Raw genomic sequence first — 25,422 nt, forward strand, 5'->3', positions numbered from 1 at the left:
ACATGGAATCTGATATTTTCTAGATGGACACCTCTCCCATTAGATATGAGTAATAGAATAGAAATAATTAAAATGACTCTGTTACCATGGTTGCTCTATCTCTTCCAATCACTGCCAATAGAAATACCCCAAAAACAATTTAACAAATGGGATGGGATGATTCTGATGTTCATCTGGAACAGTAGAAGGCCAAGGGTAAGGTTCAAGTCATTGCAGATGACAAAAGAAAGGGGAGGGAGAGCTTTACCATGCTTACAAGATTATTATTATGCTGCACAATTGAAACCTGTAGTATGTTGGTATGAATCAGACTATGAATCTGAATGGAAGACTGGAAATTACTCACATAGATATTCCAATACAGACATCTTTTAGGCAACAAAAGTCAGGCTAAAAGGAGCTATAGTAAACTGAAACAATGGACCTTATTTTCTGTTAGACTGCAGTATGAGGTATTGAGGAAACTTCTTGAGTTGGGTAGCATTTGACCCAGGATTTGAACTTACTAGGTTGGATGGGAGATTTAAACTGTGGGTCAGAAGAGGTATCACGTCTTCTGTTCGGTCATCTCCAAGAGAAAATTACAGAGCGATCGGGATATATCAAGACATTTGGACTAGAAAAGCAGGACTTATATATAGTTACAGATACCTGCAAGTTAGACTGGACAGAGATATGTTAGACACAGGCAGCTACTGCAAACTCAAGGTCCTTGAGGGAGTTTAGTTGGAAAAACCTTATGCGATTCTATATCACCCCAAGACTAACAGTACTGCGAACAGGCCTACAGAGCCAAGGCTTTTGTTGGAGGCAGTGTCAATCAATCAGTCAGTTTTATTTATAAAGCCCAATATCACAAATCACAATTTGTCTCAGATGGCTTTACAGCATATGACATCCCTCTGTCCTTTGGACTCTCACAGCAGATAAGGAAAAATTCCCCCCAAAAAAACTTTTAACGGGGGACAAAAAATGGTAGAAACCTCAGGTGTTGTACAGAACAGATCAACATAATAAATTTACAATAATCCATATGACAAAATGATACATAAAGAGAGACAGAAACAGAGAGAGACAGAGAGAGAGAGAGATGCAGGACTGACAGTAATGACAGAAGCTCACAACATTAACAGTAATTGACATGACAGTAATTATATGTGTATAATAATAGTAGAGGTATGATTAATAATAGCAGCAGCAGTAGAAGGCATCAGGCAGGACCACGGCAGCAGCACAACCATATCACATGATCCAGGCACAGCTGCAATACGAGGTAACCTGCCAGACAGTGGAGCACAAAGGCTCCGGAGAAGAAGCTGAGTTAGTGACATGCATTGTCAGCCTGGCTATAGTGCTGAAAAGAAACCTGGCGTTGTTCTTATTTTCTTCTAATAATGATGAGTAATAGTTTGCTCTGGCATTGTGGGGGGCCCTCCTATACGTTGAGACTGTCTTCCCAGACTAAACAAGATTCTTCCAGTTTGGTTAATCACCAGTTCCTTTCAAATTTTCGCGATATTTGTTTTAATTTAATGTGGAACCTCACTAGACATTCATTTTTCTAGTTTCTGGGCATGCCCAAAAAACCAACTCTATTGGCAAGAGATTAAGATAATTGGTATGTCTATTCATTTGTCACATTATACTTAGGAAAAATACCTGAAACTGTCCCACACAAAGATAAGTATTTATTAAAGATACTTTTGGCAGGTAGCAGGAAAGCCATAACTCACAAATAGTTGGAAGTTGATCCTCCAACATTGGCCCAATGGTTGGGGATTATATATGAAATATACTGTATGGAAAGACTTTCTTTTATTTTAAGACTTGAGATGGAAAAACATACAAAATACTGGGAGAAATAGATTGTGTATATATGTAAAGGAAAAAAGAAAAAAGTACTGTGATTTGACCTTGTAACACCCATGGTGACCTTTTGTTCTTAGTTTCTTTAATAAAAAAAGAGGTTGTTGGTGCCAGATGGGCTGGTCTGTGTATTTCAGAAACTGATGATTTACTGGGATTTTCACACACAACCATCTCTAGGGTTTACAGAGAACGGCCTGAAAAAGAGAAAATATCTAGTGAGCAGTTCTCTAGACGAAAATGCCTTGTTGATTGCAGAGGTCAGAGGAGAATGGCCAGACTGGTTCAAGATGATAGAAAGGCAGCAGTAACTCAAATAACCACTCTTTACAACCAAGGTATGCAGAAGACCATCTCTGAAACAACAACACGTCGAACCTCGAAGCAAATGGGCTACAGCAGCAGAAGACCACACCAAGTGCCACTCCTGTCAGCTGGCAACCGGAAACTGAGGCTACAATTCACACAGGCTCACCAAAACTGGATAATAGAAGATTAGAAAAATGTTGCCTGTTCTGATGAGTCTCGATTTCTGCTGCGACATTCAGATGGTAGGGTCAGAATTTTGTGTAAACATTCAATTCAAATAAACATAAGAAGTTTGTGCTCTAGAGAAAGGATCAGCACTCAGTGAATAACTCCTAAGCCCCTATGATAAGCTATTATGACAAGGCTTAACTATACAGACCAGTGAGCAGTGATAACTTACATGTCTTTGGGTCATCGGGTGGGAACCTCCTTTCACCAGTGTTTCGTCTAGTTGGTCCCACGACACCTCCAGGAGGCTAGACAATGATCTCTGGTGTCCCAGAGACACTCCCCTAATGCCAGGTCTCACTGCTCCCCACACCAACCCAATAACCTCCTTTACCTTACTTACACATGGCTTTCTCAAATCCTAGTTTTCCATCCTTGCTACTCAGCTTCTGATCCTAAGTCTGCATATCTAAGCTTATTTCTTTCATAGGCTTCTTCCACTTAGTCTTCCCAAGGAACTGTCAGCTCAATGAAATAAACTATCCGTTGACTCACTGACCACAACACTATGTCAGGCCTCTGCTTGGTACAATTTCCTGGGGAACAACAAGCTTTCCCCCTAAATCTACTTGCATTTCCCAATCACAAGCACCTTCTAGGCGGCCACAGCCTTGCCCTTGGTATTTGTACTACTAATGCAGTAAGATCTGAATACTTCCTCCTGATCTCTGTATCAGTATTAGGGATGTCACAATACCAAAATTCAGTAGTTGGTGCCATTACCAGTAAAATTACACGATTCTCGATACCAAAGTCGATACCACGGTAAAAAAATTAAAAAAAATCCTAAGACACCTTGTACTTAAACAAGAAATGTTTTATTAAAATATTTGCATATAAATAACATTTCTATCAACAGATTGATATTACTTACTCCTCTTTACCTATTTTTCATTGTAAAAAACATTGATCAATATCCGCAATAAACTCAAACTATTTAAATATTTACTATTTAAATCACACTGACAGCGTTGGAGCCAACCACAAGAATGTTTGGAATTTCGTTGGTTTCATTTATTGTTTGTCCTGTCCCAGTGCAAATGCTGTTTTTTGACGTCCATGGTCTAGTTGTGGAAAAATCAAACGTCCCGGTACAATAATTCAAACGCACCCCAACCACTGTGTTTCGGAAGTAGACGTGCATGCGCGGTCAGGTACTGCTGAGAGTGAAATCCCTGATTGTTAGCTCTACGCAGCTTGTTCAAGCTGTTGTCTGTGTTGTTGAAATTAAACAAAATAACATGGAACATATCTGCTTATTATGCTACTGATTTTAATTGGGATATTTTTTTTGATGAACTGAATGACATTTAACGGAGCGTTGCAAGTCTCGAAGGCTGGGCTCATAGGAGACCACCGGACTCTCTCCCTGGAGGAGAGAGGGAGATGTCCAGAGTCTGGACAAAGCTCTGCACGGAGCACGGACGGTTCAGAAGCAATTCGAAACGTGTTAAAAGCAATTAATAAACAGACAAAGTGGTGTTTAAAACTGCATATATTGCTAGCAGATCTATTTTCTTGCCAAAAGTGCAGCCGTGACTGGTTCTGAATTTGGGCTTTAACGGGCAACCGCTCTCTCCTCTTCCTCGTCACCCCCTCGCTCTGAATGTTGGCATGGACTGTAACACTATATGGCGTATACTGCCGCCATCAGTTCCGGAAGAGTCATAGCACCGATTTTTACGCTGGTATCGGTTCTTCCGGTTTTTCAAAAAATATGATTATCGCCCGGGTTTTTTCACCATGGAATCAAAAGGTATCGCGAGTATCGGTTCTCATGACATCACTAATCAGTATGTGTGACTGTAATTGTCTTCCTGTCCACAGGGGGTGCTGTAGCTGCTGCTGCTGCTCCTCTTGCTGCTGCTCCAGAGGCGGGGCCATCCATGCCAGCATATTACCTGGTGAAGTGGATCACCTGGAAAGAGAAGAAGACTCCTATCATCACTCAGAGTGAGAACGGACCCTGCCCCCTGCTGGCTATCATGAACACTTTGTTCCTCCGCTGGAAGGTAAAACACAAGTAAAATTTTATTTACTTCTAACAGAGTATTTCTACGCTGTGGTATCAATACTTTTACTGATGTTAAAGTACATCTTCCACCCCTGTCAAAAACACAGTGACAGTTGTGGAGTGAGCTGACTCTTTAATCTTCATCAGGAGACACGCTGCTTCATGTTTATATTTATGTTGTAGTATTTGTTAATTGTAGTAACTCTTTGTGTTTTCAGGCTAAACTTCCCGCTCAGACAGAAGTTGTCACCACTGAGGACCTGATGGCTCACCTGGGTACATACACACGCACACACACACTTTCCTGTGTGTCTCTCAGCTCCAAGTCCACTGGTTCTTACTTAAAGGGATAGTGCACTCAAAAATGAAAATTCAGCCATTATCTACTCACCCTCATGCTGAGGAATGCTCTGGTGAAGTTTTAGAGTCCTCACATCCCTTGCGGAGATCGGCGGGGGGAGTGGCTAGTAGGGGTGTAAATCACCAGCTTCATCACGATACGATATTATATCGATTTGTTTGGATGACGATACGATGTCTGTCATGATACGATTTCGATTCGATTCGATTCAGGAGCCTGCGATCGATATGATGCGATATCATATGCCCATCTAACACAATCATTTACATCAACTCACAAAAACAACTAGAATATGATTTGACCCTTTTATTTTTGAACTCTTCCAGGTATCAGGCATTTAAATGAAAAACAGTATTCTTCTGTCTCACATTTCTCATGTTTAAGTGCACTTTTTTTATCAGTTAACTTAGAGCCCTTGATGACCTTTCAGTCATACAGAAACAAACGTAAGAGATATTCAGCTTTAAAACATTCACATCCTATAAAACAAAACTGAAAGAACTTTAAGTCCCCATTTTTTTATACATTAAAGCACGATTTTTGTAAACCTTCACTCTTTTGTGTCTCATAAACACAGTATTTTTAACAGTTAGAACTTAACCAAGGTCTTAACCTATACTTTAAAGTGCAAATACAGTACAGTCGCCCTGCATCACAGCTACTGTATCCAGTATCCACTACATCTTATATATATTTTTCTTAACCAAAATAAGCAATTTCAGCTGGAGAACAAATTAGAACAAAACAAATGTAAACAATTCCACATCTTCTTAGTGCATATTGTATTAGTAAAATACTTCAACAAAGTCCTTTGCGTGTAATTATCAGAAATGTGGTGACAGCTCTTTGGCTTTTATCATAGCTTACTGACAGATCTCTAAGTATGTCCTCCAGTTTTCTTGTTTCAGAGGTTTTTCTTCAAAAAAATAAACTGAACATGTTCAGGAGACAAAACGCTACGCTCTGAACGCACAATGTCACCCGCAGTGCTAAATACACGCTCAGAGGGTATACTAGTACCAGGAATGCAGAGGTAAGTTTTGGCAAGGTTGGCCAGGAGGGGAAACTCAGTCTGATGACTTTTCCACCACTTTAACACACTACCTCCCAGGATCAAAGATGCAGTGTCTTTATACTTAGCAACCTCAGCATGGGCTAGCTCTCTGGAGGTCTTGGCAGTCTGGCTAGGGTCCACAGTGAATAAGGTGTCACCAAAGAGATCCTCAAGTACCTTTGACCTCTTGGAAGTGGGGACATAATCTAAAATGACACAGAACACAAGATTTTAATATTTCAGAGGACAAAATATCTTTTTTGTACACACTCCAAACACTTATTAGCTTATTTTTTAATGCACTCATTCACTTGTCTATAACATTGAATCAAACACTGTCCACAAAAAGGAAACACACACCTTGTTCAGTGGATTGAACCTGGGAAGCAGGCACCAAGTCAGGTTGATCAGAGGTTGGGTCACCAGATGAGTGAGGTGGTGCTGGGTCATCAGATGAGGAGTGAGGAGGTGCTTTCTCAACCTGTGCCACTGTGCCATTCTGTAGATGATTAACACACACACACATACACACACACGCAAATGTAAATGTAAATCATGTCAACAATAAAAGAAGTAATTAATATATTCACGAATAATAGCTTTTCTACCACAAACAAAAAAATATTATCTTACTTTCTCGTCCCACAGCTCCGCAGCCTCTTGTATGAGACACTGGAAAGTTGCATCTCTCTCCTCCTCACTTAAGAATGGCAGCTTCTTGAACCTTGTGTCTAAGGCAGATGCTCTCAGCAGGGCTTGCTGCACGTCCACATATCGCTGCTGAAGCTCCTGGGTCATTGTCTGCTTCATCTCTGTCACTAAAGTGGAGTCTTCCTCTGAGATACTGTAATGCTCCAACAACTTAGCTTTGAGTGGTGCAATCATAGATACCGTGGGCTGCTGTTCCTCACACATGATGGTGGTGGCACTTTTTACTGGTCCGAGTAGCTTAACTAAGTCTTCAGCTGCAGAGATGTCTCCTTTGCTGAGTGTCTGCACGTCATTTGCACCTTTCCTCAGTTTTCTGTCCAGGAGTGAAGCATACACCGCAGCTTGTTGCTCCAGAAACTGTTCTAACATTTCAAACGAACTGTTCCAGCTTGTGATTACGTCTTGTTTTAGCTTGTGTTCTGGAAGTTAGAGCAACTTCTGCTTCTCTTTTAAAAGCGAGGTCACCACTGTGCTGCGGTGGAAAAATGACACGACCCGTCTCACTCTCCCCAGAAGACGTGCAGCACCAGCACATTTCAGGCCTTTCTGTGTGGCCAAGTTTATAGTATGCCCAAAGCATCTGATGTGCGGTGACAGACTTGCCTCTACTCCAGCGACAGACATGTTGCTGTTTTATGCACTGTTACAAGCGCAGGGTTTTTGTCGCTTAAATTCCACTCCTCGCATGCCGCCTTCAAAACTGTGCCAATATTTACTCCTGTGTGTGCGTCGTTCAAAATCCGTGTCTGAAGAACATAATTCTTCATTTGCCAGTCATTGTCAATATGATGACAGGTTACAGTTACGTAGGCTTGTGTTGTACATGACGTCCATCCATCTGTAGTGATAGCGACTCTGTCTGCATGCAGTAACTCACGTTTAACTTCATCTTTAACTTGAGTGCACAGTCTCGGTATGCACGTTTCACTGAAGTGCTGTCTTGATGGTACTGTGTATTTCGGCTCCAGAGTATGCAGTAGTTCACGAAAGCCATCATTCTCGACAACAGTGTAAGGTCTCATGTCTTTGCAAATAAAATATGAAATGGCACCCGTGATACTTGTTGCTCTTTTTGGTTTGTTGTTGTTGTCAAAGCTGGTGTGTAGGCTTCTGGCACGGTAACGCTGGAGCTAACGTTAGCACGCGGGTCAATGCCATGTTTCTTCTTTAGGTGCCCAGCCAAGTTCGTTGTGTTTCCCGAGTATTTCAACTCGCACTGGCATTGTTTGCATATGGCGTGTGTTTTGTAGGGATGTCCCGATCCGATATTCAGATCAGTATCGGCCACTGATATTAGCAAAAAACGTGCGTCAGCATCAGATCGGACTGCATGGAAAAATGCCGATCCAAGAACTCCGATCCAGTTTTTGTGGAATCCGATCCAGGTTTTCCGGCCAGCTCCGCGATTCAAGCAGTCCATTCCAGTGATCTGCTCCAGCACTTACTATCAATCCACCAGGCCAGCATGCAGACACACAGGAAACAGCAGCACCAGGCTGACACTGGCACTACAAAAATAACTGAAAAGGAAAGGCTGCATTGTTTGTTAAATGTCAACAATGTCTTGTGGTGTTAATCTTATTTTTATTTATTAGGGGGCAAAGCACAAGTGTGTGGAGTCTTGCTGCTATTTTAATTTCAATGTTAGACATTTTAAAGATTTCTTGTGTTGATTTATTTTCTATTTATTAAGGAGCCAAAGCAGCCAAAGCAAACCAGCTATATTTTTCATTTAATGTTAATGTTCAAGTTTAAAGTTTGTTTATTTAACCCTGTTAACAATAAACAGGTCAGTTTCTCATACCAACTGTTGTGGATCATTCTAACTAACCTGATTAAGTAGTTGTTCTTGATAGAGTAATATTGCTTGATCAAACCTTTTCTAACATGACTGACAACAAAATAAGTGAATAGGCATAATACATGCTTGGATCAGATCAGTATCAGCAAAAACTCAAGGCTGTAATATCGGTATCAGATTGGAAGTGAAAAAGCTGGATCGGGACGTCCCTAGTGTTTTGTCTGTTGAGCCGTCTTTCCTCCGGAATCCGAAATATTTCCAGACCGCCGACTTATTCCCGAGAGGAGAGCGAATTTCATCGCCGTCTTTCTCCGTGCTGCTTGCCATGAACTGCCCGGGCGGCGCTGTTTGTTGTTTGAGTGGAGGCGCGCTTGCCCGGAAATGGTGACACAGACGTGCTATGTGAATTTCAAAATAAAGGTGTATCTTTAAGATGACGATATGGATTGATGTTTTCATTTTGCGTCGATGTAATCTGATCGTTAATCAATGAATCGATGTGGATTGATGTATCGTTACACCCCTAGTGGCTAGCACACCTAATGGCTGATGGCGGCCCAGACTAACGTCCAAGAATACAAAATTGAAACCACAAAATATCTCCAACATGCTCATCCGTAGTGATCCAAGTGTCCTGAAGCCCCGACATAAAAAGTTGTTTCGAAAAACGTCATTTAACTCTGTTTTTAGCCTCACTGTAGCCTGTAGCTCTGACTGCTTCTCTGTGCTCAGTGCTCACATGTGCGCACTCATGGTGATCGGTGATGCACGGTCTCTGAAGAGCAGCAGTCTCGTCAGTACTGATGTCTCAAGTGCAGGCATCGCCAATTCCCAGTCTGAGCAGCAAAGACTTTCCTCATCCGTTGGCATTGCTTTGCATTTGAAACAACTACACCACCAGGTTTCCAGTTCTCGACTCTGGTATTCTTTGGCTGGCTGAGGGCTAGGCTCATGAGCTGCGGCAGTTGCTTCGTCCAGTAGCCTGAGTTCCGTCCGTATACTCGGGCTCAAACAAATACGGCTCAACAAAGAAATGCTGTTCCTCCTCAATTTCAAAGTCTTCAGACATGTTGGACACTTGGATCACTACGGATGAGCAGTATGGAGATACTTTGTGGATTCAATTTTGTGTTCTTGGACGTTAGTCTGGGGCGCCGTCAGCCATTAGGTGTGCTAGCCACTCCCCCCGCCGATCTCTGAGGACTCTAAAACTTCACCTGAGCCTCCCTCAGCATGAGGGTGAGTAGATAATGGCTGAATTTTCATTTCTCGGTGCACTATCCCTTTACAATGTATCTCTGAAACACTTCACCGATATTGTCACGTGTTTCACTTCATTAGTTGTCAAACTCTCTTTTCGTTCAGTCCATCTTTGCAGTGTAGGCAGTTGTTGCCAGTTCTGAAAAAAGCAACTTTCTCTGCAGGATTCTTCACCATTAAATCAGGCTTTCACAGAAGGGATGTGCACGTGCATTTTCATTTGTAGAACAGCCAATAGGAACACTCTCTCACTGAAATGACCTGTGATTGGACAAAGTCTGCAAGTCTGTCTACAATATGCTCAAAGGTTACCTTGGGATTTTTGCCAAATGACGACAAAATAAAACAGCCTACCCAGCTCTTAGAAACAATTACTTTTGACTAAATGTGATTTCAGTTTGACTTCAATGATTAATTTGTCAAAATGATCATTGTTTTTTTTTTTTTTTTTTTTTTTCAGAAGTCTTCCTGTCAAAAATAAAATTAAATCATAATTCTGGTGTCCATTATTTCAGTCAGTATTGATAAATGTGTACTCACTAAGTAAATTATTCTGACACAACAAATGCAAGTTAAGCGGTATTTATACTTCTACGTCCAATCGGCTCTGAACCTATGCCGTAACATACGCCATAGCCTGACGTGCACATCCCCAGAAATGTGACTAAACGTTGCAGCCACAGAAACCTGTCTATTTTCGTAAGCTGAAAACATTTTCCTTTACTTTAACTTCACAGATTAGAAATAAATAGCATTTTAAGTTCATATTCATTTGGCTGACCACGTATCCTGTTATGTGGGATTTATAACTGTGGGATGTGGGATGTCAAATCGACACCATACCTACGGCATAGACTCTGCATCGACGTAGAGACTTCCACGGTGTGTTTTCAGTGGCTATAGATCAAAATTTCTTTGGACACAATTGGATAGACCTGCAACAAACTTGTCACTGTGCCTCATCTTTTGGTGACCAGCGTGGCCACTTGGTAAATTAAACTTTTACTGAATCCTGTCAGATATGCAGCAAACACATTTTTTTTCTCAACTAAAGCTTCAAAGAAAAACTTAATCAATATCCAACTAGCTCTGTGTCATTGCAGTGTGGGTAGATGAGCACTGTTTGCCCTTTCTCTGTGCTACCAGCGACCGGAGCACCACCTGGCAATGATGGATTGGCCATCGGGACGTTCGGGACGAATCCCGATGGACCAGTCACCAAGTGGGCTGGTGTGGGCCGGTGGGGCTGGCCCGGTGGTCAAAGAAAGAAAAGAAGAAAAAAAGACTACTGAATGTCAAGCTAGTTGCTAGCTGTCAGTACTGCAATGCGTGTCCCTCCCATGTTGTTTGTTTGCTGTTGAGATGTTCAGAGGGAACGTAGGTGTCAATCTTTTGTTTTGATGCTTGAAGGAGGAGATAAGAGCTGCCTCCTCCAATACGAAAGAGGCCCTTGTTTTTCTTGAAATCTGATTGGCTCAGTCGAGTCATCAGTCTTTACTCATGGCAGACCAGGCTAGTTTGACCGTTAGACAGAAAACATGGATAAAGCCGGTAAAAAAAGAAAGGGTGGCGCGGAAAAACTTGAATAAAAAAACTTAAATCTTTCAAGAAGAGGCAGCAAAATGCTCCAAAATAACCGACCTGTTTGGCCGCGGCATTGGTCGACGGGCTGAGGCTGCTGGTGTTGCTAACGACAGAGAAGGAGCTGGAGCCGACAGTGCCATAGCAGGTGCATTAACGTTAGCTAGCGTTTGTGAGTGTGTAGTGTGCAAGGTTGGCTTTGGCAAATTGCGTATATCTTCTAGGTATCCAGTTCAAGAGACCAACTAGCCTACTAGGTATTGCATTAAGTCATTATAGTTTAGACCTGTACTAAAAGAAAATATGTGCTTGCTTTATTCCTGTGGATGTATCATGCAATTAACGTTAGATGATGCTCAGTCCCAATGACAATGAAGCTGAGGGACAGACTAACCCCAGTCGTGATGAGGAGGAGGATGAGACCAGAAATATGATGGGTGCGATGTGAAGGCATAGCCTACTATGCATTACATTTTAGCCAGAGGAAAACCTTTTTAGTAGTGGGATTTTTTTGTTGTAGTATTAAGTTGACTAAAAGTTGACTATAGGGCCTATTGCCCAATTTATACCTCCTTAGTTCATGGCTGTGAGCCATGGAGATATAAACTGGGCTTATGTAATACAAGAGCAGGGCAGACAATTATATTGTGCATAAAATTAGATGCATTAGGATAGAGTCATATTCTCTTATTTTAAGTTAGATAATAAGCACAAAGCCGTTTGTGGCCAATTCATTGTTGCATTTATTTTATAGTCTGGAATTAAACAATAACTGCTGATTTTCTTATGCAGTTGATTCTGAGGACAGCGTTTGTGTAGTGTGTATAGTGTATAGAGGATAGAAATGTGTGGGCCGGTGTGTTGGCGGGTGGACCTGAATGTCCCGGGCTGAATTTGTTGCCCAGTTTCCCCTGCCTGGGGAACCCCCGCTGTCAGATGAGCTGGGAGCTCTGGGCATTGAAAAGACAGTGGGAGGTTGAGTATTGTTCATTTGCATGTACTGCCCACTCAACAACAACACAGAGCGGGTTGAAAATCGGCAAAGTTTCCCTTTGAGAGCAGTTTTTTGTTTTTCTTTTACAGAAAATAAAACATCCAATTTTTTCAACACTGACGTTATAGCGGATTCAACAAAACCTTAAACATATATTAGTTGTTTACAAAAATGCCTTAATGGTGATTATCTTGAAGTCACTGTATCAGACTTGCCCCATATTAGATAAATGGTCGTGATTGGTCTGTCCATATGAGAGGCAGACCAGAGCAAATAAGTTTGAGATCTGCAAACATGTTGACAGACCATCAGACGGAAGTGATGGACAAAACTACTAAAAATAAAACCCCAGATTCACTACAGAATGTCATCTATTTTAAGTGAAATTATGTCAGATGTGATCAGCTGATGTTTGTGTGTTTGTTGTGCAGGAGAGTGTGTGTTGTCTGTTACACCGAGAGAGAAGGCTGATGGGATGGAGCTCAACTTCCAACAGGTAAACACACACACACACTTTTTTTTTTTTTTTTACTGTCTCATGGAAAACTAGGTGACATTAGCAATAAAGTTTAGGCAGGAAATCTCAAACATGTTCACCTGCAAAGTTAAACTAAAAGCTCCTGTGGAGCCATGATTGACATGTGACCCTGTGTGTGTGTCAGAATATGAGTGATGCCATGGCGGTGCTCCCTAAGCTGTCCACGGGTCTGGACGTTAATGTGCGTTTTACCGGGGTGACAGACTTTGAGTACACACCTGAGTGTATCGTGTTCGACCTGCTGGACATCCCGCTGTACCATGGCTGGCTGGTTGACCCACAGGTACACACACACACACACACACACACACACACACACACACACACACAGAAGTCCACTGGTTCTTACTGATGATCATCAAATATATATAGTTTCATCAGTATTTTCGTAAAACAGCTGCTCACTGTAGTTTTTATTAACCAAACAGGAGGAAATAGTGACTTTGTTGGGGACTGTTTTCAGCAGTGGATTAATCCATACTTGGTACTTCAGTGAGGATTTGTATGTCGGATTGAGTCAAAATAAACTACAGGGGGCAGGCTGAACTTCCCTTAAAATTTTATAGAAGAAATGGTCAAATATGCACTATTGAATTTACATTAAAATAAGAATTTACATTGCATTAAACATGCGCTAGGATGCATTTCACATCATGACTATGATGTTCAAACATCAGCTGTTTATCACCAGTTTTCAAATGCGACCTCCCTGTCATACATTCTTGTGTCCGCACGGTGGATGCGGAGCCTCCAAGCATTCCTATGAGACAGCACTGAGCAGGTTTTTTTCATGTAGCAAAGCGAGACGGTCATTGGATAAATGCGACAAAATCGTCACTTCCAGGGAGGCTTAGCTTTCCTGGGACCTAATGGAGCGGTAGGCATGATGATTGAAGGAACTCTCTAAAAGGCTGAACCGCTTTGTGATGGACAGCGCTTCACATTTCGAGCTCAGTCTTTTTGTGTTTCTTCTGACAGAATGCCGTCCGGAGTTCCATAAGCGATATAGCTCATTTTCACCATTTATACAGTACAGTTCAGGTGTTTAAAGCCATCTGAAAATCTTTGTGGTGTGTTTTGCTGTGGATCTATGGCATGAGTGTGGTTGAAAAACGGCTTCAATTAAATGTTCCTTTTATAAGTTACTGCCTTGCTACAATATGACAAATTTTATGATGTAAACTTAAAGTGAGCTTCCCCTGTTTGAAAGACCAGCAGCCGCCACTGACAAATAGATTTAAGATTAGATTCTAACTTTGGAGCTGAACCATTCAGTAGTAGCACTATTGGATTATATATACCATTAGGTTATTTACACAACACTGTCAGACCGCAGATAATCTGAGTGGGTGGAAGTTCGCTGCAAAGATCAGCCTCTCATTGGGCGGAACAAGCCACCCGCTGAAGTCCCGCCCTACCACCTCCGGTTGCAGTTTTCAACATGTCCTTTACTAACTTTTGCGGTGTTTGATCTTGCGGGGATGTAGCCATTTTTCTGCCATGGTTCGCGTCCTGTAGGCGATATTTTTGTGGGCGTGTTACACCAAAACCTGTTTCTCCCCGGCAATATTTTTGCAAGCGCACCGTTGCTGTGGCACTGCCAAGAACGATTGTGATTGGTTGAAAGAAATACAAGCAGCCGGGGCGTTTTTTCTCCAGTCTTAAAGTGAGAGTCAGCCCAGCCAGACCTTTCTTTTCTTTAGAAAGGTCTGGTGAGCGAGACTAGAGCGCAGAGTACATTCAGGACAAAGACGGAGCAGCAGAACATCAGAGGCATTAAAAGTGAATGTTAACCATTCATTCTGCTGCGTCTTAAAGTTTGTATTCACTCCTAGCAGCTGCTCCTCTTATACACTGGTGTAATCTGATCAGCTCTGAACAGATGGACAGATCAGTTATCCACTCTGCGCGTCACAAACTGCTGCTGAGGAAAGAAAGAAGTCATGGAGAGCCTCGCCCGTGCTGCGTTTACAGAGCCGTTTACTGATGCTTCTTGTGTGTTCAGAGTCCAGAGATGGTTGCTTCTGTGGGGAAACTGAGCTATAACCAGCTGGTGGAGAAAATCATCGACTACAAACACTCAGCTGACAGCAGCCGAGTCAGTGAAGGTAACACACACAAACACACACATATGCAAATATAAACATCAATATATACACATAAACACACACTCTGCAGACAGCAGCCAGTGCAATGACTGAACACAAAGGTTTGATGAATCATGCTGAACAAACACCTCTCTGTTTATTTCTGTGTGTATTTATAAACTAAGCACAAAAAGTAAGGAAATTTGTGTTTGGTAGATCATTTATTTGTTGTAACAGTGCTTCCTGGCAATAAATCTTATACCGTTGGAAAGCCTGTTTATTCTCCTTTTAAATGGTGCCACATTTGTAAGGAACATGCATTTGTGGGATGAGCAGCAGAGCTGAGTGTGTTGGTTGTCCCCATGAAAATTTGCCAGATCTTCTCTGCCAATGCCAAACAGTTTTTTTTTTGGACTCTTGTTTGGTGGATTGGATGATTGAAGTCTGAAGAAACAAGACATATTGGCAATTTAACAATTTGTTCATTTAACAAAGAGGAACCGCAGCAGCGTGTGGATGAAACATACCTCCTCCTCATGCTGGTCACCAGCCTAGTCACACACTGCTGTGGGATGGCACCCCATTCTTCAACCAGTGTTTGTTGCAAGTCAGCCAGCGTGATTGTGTTGGTTGCTCTGGCACAAACAGCACGCCTAAACTGATCCCACAAGTGTTCAATGGGGTTGAGGTCAGGACTGCTGGCAGGCCATTCCATCCTCTCCACTCCCAAATTCTGGAGTAGTCTCTGATAAACCCCGCTCTGTGGGGGCGAGCGTTGTCATGTTGGAGGATAGAGTTCACTCCCAGACTATGGAGATATGGGATTGCCACTGGTTGCAGAATTTCATCTCGATATCTCTCTGCATTGAGATTGCCTCCGATGATGACAAGCCTTGTTTTTCAGTGAGGGAGATGCTGCCCTACACCATCACATTGCCTCCACCAAAAGATGTTACTCCATTGGTGCAGCAATCAGCAAAGCGTTCTCCGCATCTTCTCCACACTTTGACCCTACAATCCAACTGCCATAGGCAGAATCTGGACTCATAGTTGAGCATAACGTTCCTCTACATGTTCAGGTTCCAGTGCATGTGTTGCTGACACTAGCGCAAATGGGCCTGACTGCGAAGGGCAGTCATGGCAGGCCTCCTGGCAGCCCTATGAGACCAGAGATTTGCTGCGTGCAGTCTGTTCCGGATTGTCTGGGCAAAGCCATCGGCCATATCGTCCTGCAAACCTTAACTGCAAATCTGTAGAAGACTGCCCACTGTTTCTTAGTGCTGACAGGATGAGGAAACGGTCTTCTTGGGGTGCCATCTTCTTGGGATGCCCACTTTGCAGCCTGTCTCTGAAATCCCCCGTTATATGGAACTTGGCCTTCAGTTTGCAGATGGTACTAGGGCACCTCCAAATAATGCCGCAACTTGGTTTTGTGGAACACCAGGTTAAAGTTGCCCTATTGCATGGGCCCTATCCAGATCAGTCAAATGTGGTATGCTGATTCTTGGAGCAGACACCAACTGACCACTGTAGCAGGACCCATGCTTACAGGTGCTGAGGGCAATAGCAACAGCAACAAAAACTGTTTGGCATTGGCAGAGAAGATTAGACAAATTGTTCATGGGGGCAACCGACATATTCAGCTCTGCTGCTCATCCCACAAATGCATGTTCCTTACAAATGTGGCACCATTTAAAAGGAGAATAAACAGGCTTTCCGATGGTATAAGATTTATTGCCAGGAAGCACTGTTACAACAAAGAAATGATCTACCAAACACAAATTTCCTTACTTTTTGTGCTTAGTTTATGTGTGTGTGTGTGTGTGTGTGTGTGTCCCCTGCAGGTCTGGTTGCAGAGCAGTTTTTGGAGTCGACGGCGACTCAGCTGTCGTATCATGGTTTGTGTGAACTCAACACAACGGCCAAGGAGGGAGAAATCTCTGTGTTCTTCAGAAATAACCACTTCAGTACTATGATCAAACACAAGGTGGAACTTCATAAACACACAAACACAAACACACAAACACACCCTTCAGCACTATGAACAAACACAAGGTGGAGTTACACTCTAAAATTATTTTAGTTTCCTGACACCTGTACCTTTTGTCAATAAAGTTATGTTCTCTCTCTTTCTCTGTCTGGGCCACCTGTATCTGTTGTTAATAAAGGTATGTTTTCTCTCTCACTTGTACCTGTTGGTAATAAAGTTTTGTTCTCTCCCTCAGGGTCACCTGTACCTGTTGGTGACAGATCAGGGATTCCTACAGGAAGAGGGTTTGGTCTGGGAGTCTCTTCATAATGTCGAGGGAGACGGAAACTTCTGCGACTCTGACTTCAGACTGTGTCATCCTCCTCAACGAGCTCAACCCACCACCAACCTGCCACCCAGCGCCCAGGAGCAGCAGAGACAGATTGACCAGGTGAGACACATCAACCAGGTGAGACAGGTCCACCAGGTGGAAGTGACTGAGCTGAGACTGTCAGTGATTGATCTGCTTTGTTGGGGTTAGGATTACCTGGTTATAGTGACAGATCTTCCTTGTTGGGGTTAGGATTACCTGGTTATAGTGACAGATCTGCCTTGTTGGTGTTAGGACTACCTGGTTATAGTGACAGATCTTCTTTGTTGGTGTTAGGACTACCTGGTTATATTGACAGCTCTTCTTTGTTGGTGTTAGAACTACCTAGTTACAGTGACAGATCTTTGTTGGTGTTAGGACTACTTGGTTAAAGTGACATAACTTCTTTGTTGTTGTTAGGATTACCTGGTTATTGTGACAGATCGTCTGTCTTGGTGTTAGGACTACCTGGTTATGGTGAAAGATCTCCTTTGTTGATGTTAGAACCACCTGGTTTAATAATGCAGAAAAAATAATTGCAAAAAATAAGCTCTGACTCAATCTTTTGGCCTTTAGTGTATGTTAATTACAACGGAGTATCTTGGTCTTTATGACACTTAATATCACTTTTTTCTAAACACATTTTGGAAAGAAATATTGCCAATCATTTCAAATGTATCAATATTTAATTAACATTTCAAATGTATCAATATTTAATTAAAAAAAAGCCAACATCATCCACTCAAGAAATACATTTTACAGGAACAAATGATCAAAATAATGATTTAAATCACCAAATATGCGATCTCAGAAAAAAAAAGTGGATGCGTTTGCTGCGAACTTCCAGCAATTGTTTCACACAGGTTTAATACACGTTGTGTCAAAGTATTAATGCTATAATTCATATAAAATGTCTTCTGTTCACTCCAGAGCTTATTTTCTTCCTTTTTCAACGGTATGGAAGCCCTAACCTGACCGAAAATTAAATAAATAGATAAAATGACAAAAGTAAAAATACTTAGCAATCAAAGCTGCAAGCAGCAATGAACTGGCCCTCGCACCTTCGCGCAACTCGGGGGCGCAATGTGTATGACAGAACATTGTCATATAGATGTGTTCAGGGTGAGACTGTTATCAAGCATATGAAGTGTGGTGCAGATTGGACCATTTACTCTAAAGTTATAGCAATTTCGTGTTTCATGGCGAGACATTAAAACCTGATGCCACGCCATGCCCACACCATTCAGTGCTGACCCTGAAGAATGCACTAATGATATGTCATGATTTTGTACATCAGATATAGACCACAACATGTAAATTTCACATAAATCAAAAGATATATGTCTGAAAAGAAGTACCTCCTTGCCAGTAGGTGGCGCTATGAGTAATACCAAATATTGGCATATAGATGTATTCAAGGGGGGACTGTCATCAATCCTGTGAAGTTTGGGGAAGATTGGACCATGTATGCTGGAGTTATAAACTACTTCCTGTTTTGTGGCAGTACACCTAAATTTGACGCCTTGCCACGGTCACACGGTTTGACGAAAATTCAAGCTCGTAATAACTTTTCTTCTTCAAGGTCTTCTGGTGGGACAGACCAAGGTTTGAAGTGGATCGAATAAAATCTCTAGGACTAGTCTGCCAAAACTGACCACAGAATTCAAAATGGCCGACCTCCTTGTTGGGTTTAGGCAATGGGTCTAAGAGACTTTTTGTGCATCTGGGCATGATACATATGTGTACCAATTTTTGTGCATGTTGGTCAAAAATGCCACAGGGGCTGCTCTTTAAGATAAGATAAGATACACCTTTATTGATCCCATAATTGAGAAATTCCAGTGTTACAGCAGTCAAGGAGAAAGAGTCAGATTAAAGATTTCAAATTTAAACTTAAAAAACTTAAATAACTAGGCATGCAAAAAAGTACAAACATACAAGAGACGGCGATAAATAACAATAATAATAATAATAATAATAATAATAATAATAATAATAATAGGAAGTGGATAATAATGAGCAGCAGTGAATGAAAATGAGCAGTGGATTAAAAAAAAATGCTTGGCCAAGCCATTTTGCCACGGCCATTGACGAAACTCGTAAAACTTGTCCAGATCTAGACTATTAAGGAAGTTTCAGGCAGATTGAACCAAGTACACTTAAGTTAATACCAATTGTTGTGTTGTGGCTTAACGTCGGCCTTCACCCCGCCTTCATGGCAATGCTGTTTGATGAAAACTCACAGTTTCCACAATTAAGCATCATCAAGGTCTCATGGCTTGTTTGACCAAGTTTGAGATGGATCTGGTCAACTTTGTAGCAGATAAACGTCAAAGTATAAAACATGTCATTTCCTGTTACCAGTAGGGAGCGCTTTAACTATTACTAATTATTGATGTGTACATGTGTTATGGGCAGGACTGTCACCACCTCCTTTCTAGTAGGTGGCACTATGAGTAATACCAAATATTGGCATAAAGATGTATTCAAGGCAGGACTGTCATCAATCCTGTGAAGTTTGGGGAAGATTGGACCATGTATGCTGGAGTTATAACCCACTTCCTGTTTCATGTCGGCACACCTAAGTTTGACACTTTGCCAGGGTCACACGGTTTGACAAAAACTCAAGCCTGTAGTAACTTTTCTTCTTCAAGGTCTTCCGGTGGGGCAGACCAAGGTTTGAAGTTGATTGGATAAAATCTCTAGGACTAGTTTGTTAATTTACGACTCCTGGAAATGGCCAAAAATGCACCAAAATTGCACCGTAAATTCAAAATGGCCGACCTCCTTGTTGGGTTTAGAGAATGGGTCCAAGAGGCCTTTTTTTTGTACGTCTTGGGATGTTAGATGTGCCCACCAAGTTTCGTACATGTAGGTGAAACCGGCATTACGCCGGAATTCCTCTGGGTGCATGTCCGTTGCGGAACAGCTGCGCTTGTTATCCGCTGCGTGCTCCGCTGTCTGTCAACACCCACCGGCTGCGTTTGCTGTGAGGAGCGGTGCAGCTCCGCTGGACAGTGGGAGTCACGAGGACCCACGAGATCTCGCAAATTCACGCATAATCGCGCGATATAACTAGATGTAGTTTCTATAAACAGAACCACAAAACCAGAGGAGTAGTAGGAAGACATCTCGGTGCACCTCCATGATTGACATCTCCTCATCCATGGTGTCAACGGGGTGAAATGACATCTGAAAACCTCTGACCTGTTGACTTCAGGCCTGCCTCTGCCCATTATGACGTTTTCAATGTGTAGTGCAGGGAAATATGATCTGCCATGAACACTGTGTATTTTATTTTGAAAATTAACCAGAAGTTTTATTTTGTTTCTGTGCACGACTTCCTGCCCCGCATGATCTGCTCCGTGCTGAATTGCATGCTACTGAGCCATTTTTTTTGCACCTGAGTATGCGACCCTTGAAATATTAAATTTCGCCAGATGTGATATATGTGCAAGGTTTCACGAGTAAGCCCCCCCAGAATACAATTCATTGGCGAAAATAATGATAATTCCTTCAGTTTCAAGAGGGTCTTCCCACCGCGGATGCTCGGGCTCTATTTTGTCCCAAGTCGCACATTTGACTTATATTTAGTCATTTAGTCCAACTCAGATCTGGCCAGGGACTGCGGATGAAAACTAGCCTTTTGGCTAATTCCGATATATTTACAGTTCACTGTTCATTAATATGCATTGTCCCTGATAAATAAACAAACAAACAAACAAACAAACTTTGAATTGAAAAGTTATGAGCTAATCATTACTATCTCATCACTTTGACCCAATAACTGAAAATTTTTACTTTTTATTTTGAATTTATGACTGAGGGCCTCAAAATTATTATGACATAAGTCAGTTTCTGATATTGAAATAATTTGATTTTGTAATTAGTCCAGCATGTTTTATCTCATAATTTGACTTTTACTCTCATATTTATGGTCAAGTATCCTGTCAAATTCATTAAGGGAATTATGACGTAGTAATTCATAATTCTGACTTAATATCTCATAATTTTGACCTAATAACACAGATCTTTTTCGGCGTTAGGACTACCTGGTGGCTGTGTCCCTGCAGCAGCAACAGGGCGGGGCCCCGGGGCCCCTCAGTGACCTGGAGTTGGCCCGACAGCTCCAACAGGAGGAATACCAACAACAGCAGCAACTCCAGCAACAACAGCAACAGCAGCAACAGGGATCACTGCAGGCCGCACAGCAGGTACAACTACACAGGAAGAATACTGATAAGTACTATTACTATGCTGAAAAAATATTTTGTTGCAAGTGAAAATGCTGCATTGAAAATGTACATTCACTAAAAGTATTTAAGTATTATCAGAAAAATGCAGTTTAAGTATAAAAAATACATAAATATGTTTTGTGTGTAAAAATCTGAAAATAATTTTGAAGCTTGTGTGTGTTTGTGTCGTTGTTGTGGTGATGATGATGTCATTGTGTCTGTAGGTCAGAGGTCAGGGGTCACAACAGGGCGGAGCCAGGAGAAGAGAAAAGGACTCGGACTGTGTTGTCCTATAGACTCTTCATCATCGTCAACTACCAACCACCAGACTCCCCAAGTCGGGTCTATCTGCAGTGGGGAGGAGGTCCAAACACACAAACACGCACGCACGCACGCACGCACGCACACACACACACACACACACACACAGCTTGATGCCAAACCCCAGTGCTTTGTTAAACGGTTTGTTTCAGATGTGATTCCAAGTTTCAGAAAGTTTGTGAAAATGTTAAAAATGGCTGTTGAGTCTGGTTTAACACAGACAGACACTGCTGTCTGATCAAGCATTAATAAGTTGTAATCAATGGCTTTAGTAATGGTCAATAAATTATTTACTATCGTTAATTGATCAGCTATAAACCATCAAAGAGAATATCTTTTGGAATTGCCAGGTTGTAGGAAATAGTCAAGTTTAGAGCTGAAATGATTAAGAAAAATAATCAGAAACTATTTAGATAAATGATAAAACCCCTTCAATCATTTTTACAAGCATATATGTTTTTAAAAAAATACCATTTCACCTTATTAAATTTGAAGATTCAATGCTTTTCTTTGCCTTGTTGTTATTATTATTATTATTACTATTATTAATAATAATAATATCAATACTGATAATTTTTTGTTTACTGTAAAGTGAGTATTTTTTAGTTGGATTGTAGGTCAGACAAAACAAGCCATTTTATATACAAACAGTTAATTAAATGATCTGAAAAGTAATCATCAGATTATATTATCACTACTTGCAGCTGGAGTCTAGTCATTAATAAAATGATTAGATATCAGTTCTGCGGTTTTAAAGATTGATAAGTCATTGAGAAAGTGCCACAGATTTCTCACTTTCTTTTGCCATTAGCAAAGTTAACAAGTCAGCTGCAGTTAATAAATCTTTAATAATAAAGGCTTTGTATTATAATCCATCGAGTGTGTAGTTTGAAATATTTTGAAAATAAATTTTGTAAATGTCCTGCTGGAGGATTAACTGCAGCCAAAACAGATTATTTATGTCTTATAACTGACATAACTGAGCATTAGGAATATTTACTGTCCATTAATAAAGCTGTTGGTTATTAGAGAGCGGTATCTTAAAAATGATGAAGGGAAACTGGTCGAAATCTGTTGATTCAATCTGTATTTCAATAAAAAAATCTCTTTTCTGGATCAGTTTCACCAGAAGAGGTAGCGATACCGGTTTAGGAGTGAGCTCCATTTAAGTCAACAACATTAAAATGTCCAGCCGCATCTGGTAAAACTGATCCTGTCCAATAATACGCTTCAGTGTAAATGACGCTAAACGTTAACCCAGGAGGTCAGTAGGAGTTAACACAGTTAAAATCCAGAGGTGATTCAGTACAAAAGTCCCATAAGATTTCCGCTGATTTGTGTGTTTTTAATAAATGCAGTAGGGGTGAGTTCGTGTACAAAAATCTCTAAACGTTTAGAGTGGGTAATTTTTTTCGTGTAAATGTGTACACGGGTTTCACAACTGGGTGGTGCAATAGCATTATACCAGTAAAGCCCCAGTTATCCAAATACCAACTGAACCGGCAATTTAACCAACGCACCGTTTTAATAGAACGGAGCACGTAGGCTACTGGCCTGTTGCCAAACCCGGTCTCACACCATTTCTTGTCATATTCACAGTTGTTACCGGCCAGCCCTTCGCTTTAAGACAGTGGCCGTGTGGGTGTGACGTAGTAGATGTTGTGGGAAGTAAAGTGGCGTATAGTGTACGGACGGCAATGCACCGTGAAAATAGTACTGTTCATGCTACGGGTGGTTGCAGTCTGTTTACAGTGTTTAGATAGGCTCCAGTTACAGCATAGTCTCTGTGAGAAGGCTCTGCGTTATGTTATGTTTTCCTACTGTAGAGGAGAAATAAATGTGCTTCTGCACGGACATCAGTTCTGCATCCTCATTCTTCAAGCAGAGTTGGTCTTGACTCCTAGAGCTAGTCACCAGCAACGAGCCAAGTTGTAAAGATAATCTACAGAAAACCAGTGTCTCCCAACTACGGTTCGGAGCGCCAGACTGGAGAAGGTAACACAGTCTATCACAGTTAGTCAACAATTAGTATCACCCCCCTCCCCCCTAAAAACAAAAATGTTTTTTGTGTACTCATTTTTCATAACCGTTTATGATCTCCAACACGTGTACACGGACTCACCCCTAAAATGCAGAACATATGATCTGACAGCCAGTTAATGTTCTCATTTTGTTCGAAGATTAAAATTAGAAATGTTTAATTCTCACCTGAAGTATTCAAGCTGTTGAATATGTTTTAAAAATGTTGGGGGGGGGGAGTGCCAGATACTTCAAATACATTAATATTTAATACCAAAATATAACATCATCCACTTAAGAAATACATTCAGAGGAAAAAATGAACAAAATAATGATTTAAATCGCCAAATATGTGATCACAGAAAAAAAAAGTGGATGCGTTTACTGCCAACTTCCAGCGCTTGTCCCACACAGGTTTTATACACGTGACAGATGTGTTGATCTCATTCATATAAAATGTCTTCTGTTCACTGCAGAGCTTATTTTCTTCATTTATCAACAGTATGGAAGCCCAAACCTGACATGAATAGATAAAATGACAAAAATAAAAATACTTAGAAATTATTATGTTCCAAGTCAAAGTTTGAGCTTTTTATTCTGAATTTATGACTGAAAGCCTCAAAATTATTATGACCAAATCTAAAATTATGACTTAAGTCAGTATCTGATAATTTAGAAATTAGTCCAACATGTTTCATCTCATAATTCTGACTTTATATCTCATAATTTTGACCTAATATATCAAAAGGTTGACTTTTAATCTCATACTTATGACCAAGTATCCTGTCAAATTCATTAATATCTCATAATTTTGACCTAATAACTCAAATTGTAATCTTTTTACTTTAGTGCCTCACAATAATAATGACCTAGAAAGTCATGTGATTTATGATAAGTGCTTTAATTTTTGCCATTCCTAAGATCTAATTACTGTATTCTGGGCGTCACTGGGCTTCCGTACATTTATAATCTGTTGTGGGAACAAACTTGAGAATTAATGTTCTGCATCACTTCATCACTCTGGTGTTGGGACTGAGATAAGACAAACTAAAAGCACATTTTGGAATAAAAACCCTCGTCGTAGCGCTGCTGAAGAGCAGATGTTTAACAAACTGTTGAGACCTTGTTTGAAGGTTTTCCTCTTTGGACAGTTTTTTGGTTTCAAAGTGAAGGTAAGAGTCCTGATTTAAAATGACTTATTTAAAGCCACGTTCAACGTTAACGTCTCAAACTGAGTTAAAAAAAAATGTTTTCTTTAATCAGATGATGTTGTTGGGGAACATTTAGCACTTGAAACATTGCCGGTACTTCCTGTTGTCGTCCGGTGTTTTTAAACGTGTCTGACTGTCGGACTGCTGCCATGCTCTATTTAAGCTTTGTATTTAATTTGTCATGATGTCAAATTACCAGTAAACGCAAAATCAAACTCTGTGTGGTGTCGACTCATTTGTTTGTTGTTTTTTACACACATTAAGACAAACGTATCAGGACATTATTACTTGGTTTTACCTTTTAATGATCTAAACCAACCTGAACGTCATAATTTTTATTTACTGTCTAATTTTAAATAAATAAAATAAATCACAAATTTGACTAAATATCTCACAAATTTACTTAAAGTTGCAATTTTGACATAACCAAAATTAAACTTTAATTTTGTCTTACAGTCAGAATAATTTCTCAGTATTTTAAGATGTTTTTCAA

At 40.9% G+C, this 25,422-nt stretch overlaps 1 protein-coding gene across 3 annotated transcripts in view; it reads left to right on the forward strand.

Annotated features, from left to right (window-relative positions):
- The window catches only part of mindy1 (MINDY lysine 48 deubiquitinase 1), a 56,572-nt gene extending 31,428 nt beyond the window's left edge, over positions 1-25,144 (forward strand). For all 3 annotated transcript variants that reach the window (XM_033637337.2, XM_033637338.2, XM_078176078.1), the window contains exons 4-12: positions 4,231-4,415; positions 4,636-4,693; positions 12,611-12,675; positions 12,842-13,000; positions 14,723-14,825; positions 16,649-16,791; positions 17,030-17,224; positions 21,190-21,357; positions 21,603-25,144. In XM_033637337.2, the coding sequence (XP_033493228.1) occupies positions 4,231-4,415; positions 4,636-4,693; positions 12,611-12,675; positions 12,842-13,000; positions 14,723-14,825; positions 16,649-16,791; positions 17,030-17,224; positions 21,190-21,357; positions 21,603-21,674 (1,148 nt within the window). In that variant the 3' untranslated portion in view covers positions 21,675-25,144. The remainder of the gene's footprint in view (positions 1-4,230; positions 4,416-4,635; positions 4,694-12,610; positions 12,676-12,841; positions 13,001-14,722; positions 14,826-16,648; positions 16,792-17,029; positions 17,225-21,189; positions 21,358-21,602) is intronic.
- The last annotated feature ends 278 nt before the right edge of the window (positions 25,145-25,422 follow it).

Source organism: Epinephelus lanceolatus, chromosome 16 (genome assembly GCF_041903045.1).
Source record: "Epinephelus lanceolatus isolate andai-2023 chromosome 16, ASM4190304v1, whole genome shotgun sequence".
Classification (NCBI taxonomy): Eukaryota; Metazoa; Chordata; class Actinopteri; order Perciformes; family Serranidae; genus Epinephelus; species Epinephelus lanceolatus.